This window comes from Etheostoma cragini, chromosome 7 (genome assembly GCF_013103735.1).
Source record: "Etheostoma cragini isolate CJK2018 chromosome 7, CSU_Ecrag_1.0, whole genome shotgun sequence".
Classification (NCBI taxonomy): Eukaryota; Metazoa; Chordata; class Actinopteri; order Perciformes; family Percidae; genus Etheostoma; species Etheostoma cragini.
This window is the reverse complement of record NC_048413.1, coordinates 24,894,764-24,902,778: the sequence shown is the minus strand read 5'-3', so window position 1 is coordinate 24,902,778 and position 8,015 is coordinate 24,894,764. Positions and strand designations below refer to the sequence as shown.

Here is an 8,015-nt window from a genome sequence, read left to right as displayed (position 1 = left end):
TTTTGGAAAATGGCTGCAATGAAACAAAGAGTGAAAAATTTAAAGGGGTCTGAATACTTTCCGTACCCACTGTAGAAAGTGGTGTAGATCTTTGTGTTAGCAAGAAATCGAATAAGTGTGTTTCACAAAATTTCAAGCTATTCTTTTAATATGTGCAGCATTCCCTGTACAGACAAAGTTCAAGTAATTATTATCATAAAAGAACATGGCAGTGGTTTTGCATGTTTCAGCCCTTTGGCTATAAATTATTTATATTTTACATGTTAAGCATTTTCAAAAGCATTTGTGATTGAATACCTATCATCCAGGTAGCCATTACTTTATAACTGACCTCCTCTTCTTCTCATATTTCATGATGAGTATGCTTCTGTCTGCATATTAACCATATAACACGGATTCTACCCAGATGCCCCGAGACTGGGAGGATGTACAAATAACAGTGATCCGTCCGGGCCTGATTCCTACCAGCAGCCCCTGTGGAAACACCATCCCAGATGATGACAAACTCACTGTCTCTCTGCCAGCTGGAGCCAGGTATGTTGCTCAAGCACATACACACAAACACACACACACACACACACACACACACACACGCACACACGCACACGCACACAAACAATTGCTAAATGTCCACTGTGTGCTGACTGTGTTTGCTCCAGGTTTATGGTCCCCCCTCAGGCTGTGTGTCTGGAGAGAAGTGTGACTTACACCCTCCGCTTTGAGTTCAGACGCTATCAGGATGCCAACAGCATCCTCAATGGAGCGGCCAACGCTGTCCTCCTTGTGGACTCTGTGAGATACATTTCTTTATCCAGTCCTCTAAAATAGGCATTTAGCTCATGAAGCACTGGCCGTTTTCATTCCAAATACAAACATCTCCCTCTCTCCCCTTTTCTTTAATCCCTGTTCTTTGATCCAGATTGCCTTGATGCCACGCCACTCCTCTATGGAGATGTTCAACTTAGGGGATCCTGCTTCTAACAACAGGAAGCAGATCTATGAGCGGTACCGCTGCCACGAGGGGGCTAAGAGTTTAACCCGCCCAATGATGAGTGACACCTGTGCCAAGCTAATCACCAGCATGTCAGCTATCATTAATGACGGGGCTCTGCGTGAGTGAAAAAAGCCTTATTATGCCTTGCTTGAATGACGCTCATGATGTTTACAATGCAGTACGTTGCAGGGCTTCATGCAAGTTTCAGCTCATTGTTTAGCTCTCCGGAATGCAACTTTACTGTTTTTGATTCACTTTTGCTGGAGCTGTTTTTATTGGAAGGCTTGAAAAACCTACTTTACACTAACTGTTCACTACCAAACAGCAGACAGACACAGATAGAGACTAGCTGGGGGAAATAGTGGAGCATTTAGCAGTTGAAGAGACCCAAAACAGAGCTATAAATTGTATTTTTAAACATTGCTGCAGTACCCTTATCATTTCTTTTTCCTTCCACAATAATTGAAGAAATGTTCAGCTTAACTTTAAGTTGTAAATTTGCAACACAGTTGGGTAACCTCTAAAGCTAATAATTAATCACATTAGCCTGACTGTCAGTTATCAGCCTTTGTTTGCTCCTTTTGTTCCCAGGATTCAATGGGCTGGATGTTGCCATATGTCAGGGTTCAGTAACTTCATGCCTGTTCTCTGTCCTCCTCCAGCTTGTAATTGCGATCCTCAGGGGTCCATTAGCGCCATGTGTGATGTCCGTGGGGGCCAATGTCACTGCAGGCCTAATGTGATTGGTCAACGCTGTGACCAGTGTGCTCCTGGAACTTACGGCTTTGGACCCTCAGGCTGTATAGGTGAGAAACACTGGACCGTTCAAATTTCTTTGAAATCCAGAACAAGTTTACTGAGGATATAGTATTTTAATATTTCAAACCACTAATCTGGTAGGATTTTATAGCTAATGTTTAAACTTTACTTGGAAAATTTTAGTAGGTAGTGCAGACACAGTAACAGCTAAAGAAGCACCTTTTTGTTCTTTTCATCTATTAACACGTTGCAGTGACAAAGGTCTGCGGTAAAATGAGCGTAGACACACTTGCAGAGCCTTTGATTAGTTATAATCTATGCTGCTAGCGCCCTCTATTGTCTCTCTGTGGACAATTGCAAATCCAAAGACCACTTTACTTACATTTTTTATTCCCCATCCCTCAAATTACTTTCTCTTTCATTGATTCCATCTCCCCTCCACTTCACTTCCTCCAATCATCTTCCTTCCAATATGACTTCCCTTATCCTTTTCCTCCCTCGGTGCAGCCTGCAGTTGCAGCTTGGAAGGCTCTGTGACTCGACTTTGTGATAAGATCACTGGTCAGTGCCAGTGCCGCCCTGGAGCATTTGGTCAGCGCTGCAACGGATGTCAGGCAGGTCACTGGGGCTTCCCCAGCTGCCGACCCTGCCAGTGTAACGGACACGCCGACGCGTGCGACCAAAGGACCGGAGCCTGCATTAACTGCAGGGACAACACTGGAGGAGACAAGTGTAACAGGTGATGTTTCAGTGTGAAGATGACCCAGATGCATGAGATCAGGTTCAGTTTAAACATGATATATACTTGAATATGGGGATAAAGAAAGGGATTTAGAAATTCAGTTGTATTCCTCTTCCTCTGATCATATAATAAAAATAGTATGAATATGATCACTGAACTTCTGAACTTGCATATACAGTATGTCTACTTCTACTTGGTTGTTGCGAAGTCGTTTCAACTACTTTGTTATTATTTGTAGGTGTGCCAGTGGTTACTATGGTAACCCCGTTTTGGGCAAAGCATCCAGCGGTCAGTGTCGCCCGTGCCCGTGTCCCGACGGCCCCAACAGTGGACGCCACTTTGCTGCATCTTGTTACCAGGACAACCGTAACAGACAAATTATCTGCAACTGTAACCAGGGTTACACAGGTAAACCTAGACCCTTGTACCCTTGCTGTGCATCTGTTCCTCTGTCCTTCCTGTTCCATCAGTCCTTGCTTTCTACTCTGTTTCTCCTCTTCATTCCTCAGCAAGTGACGCTCATGAAATCATGTTCCAGTTTGCTTGGGTAGTTACACATTATAGCATTACATCATTAAACTGCTCTTCATTATGCACTCTGTGTCAGTGTTTGAGTTTTAAAGTGCTCATATTATGCTCATTTTTAGGTTCATAATTTTATCTAGAGGTTATATCGGAATAGGTTTACATAGTTTAATTTTCAAAAAACACCTTATTTTTGCTTAACTACACATTGCTGCAGCTCCTCTTTTCACCCTGTGCGTTCTCCGTTCCACTCTCCGTTTTAACTACAGAGTGAGGCATCACACTTCTATTTCATCTTTGTTGGACATGCGCAGTGCCTAGGTCAGCACCACAAGCCAGTCAGAAGGAGAGTGTGAGGGCAGGCCAAGCTATGCGAGCATTTTAACGTGTGAAACAACGTGATGCATGTTCATCACGGAAGTTAAGGCTGGACTACAATAGAGCTGTTTGGATCAATTTGTGATTAATGTTTTCTGTTGGAGATTGTGAGTCTCTTTGGGGTGGACTTTGGGTTTTTTCACTTTGTCAACCTATTACAGGCATAGAAAAGATATATAACACAATAAATGTAAGGGAAAAATCAAAAAAGCATAATATGAACACTTTAAAACATTACTACAAAACCTCATTTAGGTCAAATATATGAAGTGTGTGTCTTTGGTGTGTTTTATCAAGCCAAAGGACACCTCAGTGGATCACTCTGAGCTGAAAGATACCTTTTATATTAGAAAAGAGAGACTAAATAGTGATATTTCAGCTAGTTTTAGTGCATTAATAGTCTTGTTTGTAGCAAACTGGAGCTGATGTTACAGTGTAACTAACCTCAGTGATTGAGCCATGCTAGCAGCTCTGTGGGGCTGGACCCAGGCACAGTGGTGCTTTGACCTAAATGCTAACGTCAGGAAGCTAACCCTAACATGTTCACAATGACAATGCAATGATGTGGTTATAATTTTAACATGTTCACCATTTTATAAAAGTGTATCATGTTGGTGCTAATCAGCTAATTAAAGCGCCCATATTGTGCTCATTTTCAGGTTCATAATTGTATCTTGAGGTAGTACCAGAATAGGTTTACTTGGTTGGTCATTTTCAAAAGACACCATATTTTTGTTGTACTGTACATTGCTGCAGAACCTGTGTGTTTAGGTCTCTGTTTTAGCTACAGAGTGAGACATCTCACTTTTTTACTATCTTTGTTGGGAGTTGCACATGCGTAGTAGCTAGGTAATGATAACATCAGCCAGCTACTGTTTTTTCAAATTTCTTTCATAATATGGGCACTTTACACTTAATGCAAAGTACAGCTGAGGCTGATGGGAATGCCATTAGTTTTCAAGGTATTAGGTCATCAGAAATCGGGACCTGATGATGGCAATAGATGAATTTGTACAGGAACCACCAAAGGTTTAAAAATTCATTCTGTGATGGCATTGCAAACCCAAGAAAAAACTGACTTCTGATTTCAATCAGACTCTATTTTTTAGACTTTATTTGTGTTTGGTGCACTGTGTCCATGTTTGCATGGTGACATTAGCATTCAGCTCAAAGCACTACTGTTTCTAAATACAGCTGCACAGAGCTGCTAGCATTACTTGAGGTAGTGTCTGAAATAACATGATATTTAGCAGTATGTAAGATTTTTTTGAATGTTCGAAATCTTAGTATGATACCAATAGTATGTGAATTGCATACTATTTCCAGTGAAATATTACACAATGCAAACACTGGACACTACGCCAGCATAAGTGGTACACGATGCAATGTGCTAGTAACGACAACGTTCATAACTCATAACAGACAAACGGACAGCCACCAAGGCAGCTCTGTAACATCAATAACTCTTTTTTTTATATTTTTACATTTTTAATCTGTGATTTTGTCACCTTCGGCTGTTGGTCTAGTTGCTTACCTTTTTCAGTAATTTAAAAAGCCGCTTAAACTAAAGCCGACAGGGATTACCATGGCTACACGTCTCCAACGGCAAGGAGGCTTTGAGTAAGTGAGAATTGTAATTTAAAATTACAGCTTAGTGCGTCCGAAAAGATACACACTACTGTTTATTTACACAAAAGTAGTTTACATATTGTGCCTCAGATGCTACATACACTCTTGTTAAGATGCTTTTTCCATGTAACAAAATGTTGTTCAAAGGGAAATGTTAGAAGAAAGGTCAGGGGCTCATCAAAATCCTGAGAAATCACCCACTGGGGACCATGAATATACTTCTCTATTACCAGGTAAATCTAAAAGAGTCCATCTTTATTACTACAGCTCCATGTTCAACCACTGAGGTTATCGTACTCCAGAGCAGTTCTGAAAAACGTTAGTAATACACGGCAACACATAAACTCCTATCTTCTAGCTTATGTGACAAGGTAAAGGGAATAACTGGTGAGAATGATGTTTCTCAGTGGGACATGGTGAATCTGGTAACTTGTATCATTTCCTCCCTCCCCTGTATTACTGGCACAGGGATTGTTAAACGCTCCGGGGCAACCATTTTTAAGCGTGAGTAATGATGGTTGTCCCCGTCCTCCCCTTCTCTTCCTCCTCCTCTTTCTCCTCTTTAATTGTCCACCAACCCTCCACTTTTTTCTGTACCAATCCTACCCATGCATGGCTTCAGCACCCCTCCCATCAATGGTGCTGTGCCACAGTGCACTCCTGCCCATGTGTGACACCTGGCTCAAAGACAAAAGTCACCCCTTCCAATTGATTTTCTGTGACCGCCCATGTTTTATACGGCACTAAAGTGCCAAATACCTGATCCAGAATCATTATTTTTTCAGTGGTAGTGTCAGAAATAGGGGTTCCAGTTAAAAAAAATAAAAGGAAGACGTTTTGAGGAAGGGTTTATACACAGGTGATGGTTGATTCTGAGTCTGGGTCAGCTTCTGTCTCTTGTGTTTGAATAGGGTTTAACTGTTCCTTTATTTGTGCATAAAGAGATATTTGGATTTGTCTGAGCAGTCATTTCCTAGGGAAAATGAGCTATACTGATACTTCAATATAGCCATAAAGCTGTGATGAATACACTGATGTCACTTTTCTTTTTAACCAGCCTGGCTATTCTGATAAAGCACAACAGAGCACGCTGAAGGATACTGACCATCAGATGTCCACTGCATTATGACCTTTCTGGTCGAATAAGCAGGACAGAGTACTGACTTTCAGAAGTACAGGAAGAGAGAAGTAGTGGACCTAAACAACTCTGTAAATTCAGTGTAGTTTATTCAATTTGTCAACTTTCTCTCCTTTTGCTCAAGACAACGTCTACTTCCCTTTGCCCCCTCTCTCTTTCATTCTTGTCAACTACCATTAGGAAGGAGTATGAAGGATTGCAAACTGCTTTCCATTGAGTGCAAGCACGGCTGTATCAATTAAAGCTTGTGCTTAATGCTGAGAAGACCAATGTAATGGTCTTTTCAAACGCAAGGAAGAATGATTTAGACCTGAATATTGTTACTGATCAGAACCACTAATAAGAGCTGGTTAGCCCAACCCTATTCAGTGATAATGTATAACATAACTGATTCTTGTAACAAGCTGTATTAATATAATAGTGGTCATGCTTTGCAGAGTCTAGGCAAGTTGAAGAGGTTTCTCATTTGCATAACCAAGATGACCTGTTAATTATGCTTCTGTAAATTTGCAAGGTTTGTGCTTACTGTTGTTTTACACCCTAAAAACAGCCTGGGAAATCGTATAGAGCACTTCACCCATTCTTATTGAATTGTGTTTCATTTCAAATAAAATCTCCTCCCTCCACTCCTTCTTATTGTAACTATCGTTCCCTTTTTTGCTTTTTTCCCCCAATTCAGGAGCCCGATGTGAGGAATGTGCTCCGGGTTATTACGGCAACCCCAGTCAGCCCGGAGGGCGCTGCCAGCCGTGCCAGTGCAACAACAACATAGACATGTCAGACATGGATGCTTGCAATAGGCAGACCGGAGAGTGCAGAAAATGCCTTTACAACACTGAGGGCACCAACTGTGGCATCTGCAAGAGCGGCTATTTCGGGGACGCTTCGCGCCGCAACTGCAGGAGTGAGTGTCATGTTCATTAAAAAAAAGTCTGCAAAAAGAAAAGGCATTAGCTTGCGTCTTGATGTTGTTTAAAATATATATATATATATATATATATATATAATGATGATGCATGTTTTTTCTCCATCAGAGTGTACATGTAACTTCCTGGGTACTGACAGCAGCCAGTGCATGGAGCGTGAGGACTGTGTGTGCCAGCGTGTCTCAGGGCAGTGCCAGTGCCTACCAAACGTAATAGGTCTGCCATGTGACCACTGCGCCCCCAACCACTGGAACCTGGCCAGTGGGAGAGGCTGTGAACCCTGCGGCTGTGATCCTAACAACTCAGTCACCTCCTCATGTAACGAGGTAGAGTAGACATCTCATGATAAAACACAAGCGTAAAGTACTTTCACATTCATTCACACTGTCAGAAACAAAAGCAATTGATGTGTCATGCTTCTGTTTTCTCCACTCTGTTGTGCAGTTTACTGGGCAGTGTCAGTGTCGTGACGGCTTTGGCGGGAAGACCTGCACAGACTGTCAGGAGAACTACTGGGGAGACCCAAGGACACAGTGCAGAGGTTAGAAACATAAGGTCTAAATGCATGCTCTTCAGAAATGGTCTAGATGTGATGAACATAATCAAGAAACCAAAGAATTCAGTGCAGTGCTTTTGTGCTTTATAGCTGCTCAGGCAGAGCGACGGGTTGCACAGTAGACAGCACAATACAGTGCAAAACTACATACAGCTCATGTTGGCCAACACTGAAACTGTGCACCTAATAACACATTTTGTATTCGATGGGGACCTTGGTACCAAAGGCTAACAAAACAAAAATCAAAGCTAAGCATCAGAAACAGGTAAAGATCAGAATCCATTACAAACCAATTGTTTTTCTCATACTTGATATTCATAATTGATACTTATACTTGATTTTTATTTTTATTTTTTATTTTTTATTTT

General features: G+C 41.6%; 1 protein-coding gene across 2 annotated transcripts in view; it reads left to right on the top strand.

The window, feature by feature from the left end:
• Nucleotides 1-8,015, top strand: part of lamb2 (laminin, beta 2 (laminin S)) — a 44,458-nt gene that overhangs the window by 27,067 nt on the left and 9,376 nt on the right. The window contains exons 16-25 of one of the 2 annotated variants that reach the window (XM_034875687.1): nt 407-534; nt 660-792; nt 920-1,112; nt 1,657-1,800; nt 2,261-2,492; nt 2,734-2,903; nt 5,496-5,531; nt 6,845-7,069; nt 7,200-7,417; nt 7,536-7,632. In XM_034875687.1, the coding sequence (XP_034731578.1) occupies nt 407-534; nt 660-792; nt 920-1,112; nt 1,657-1,800; nt 2,261-2,492; nt 2,734-2,903; nt 5,496-5,531; nt 6,845-7,069; nt 7,200-7,417; nt 7,536-7,632 (1,576 nt within the window). The remainder of the gene's footprint in view (nt 1-406; nt 535-659; nt 793-919; nt 1,113-1,656; nt 1,801-2,260; nt 2,493-2,733; nt 2,904-5,495; nt 5,532-6,844; nt 7,070-7,199; nt 7,418-7,535; nt 7,633-8,015) is intronic. The other variant, XM_034875688.1, reaches the window with a different exon arrangement.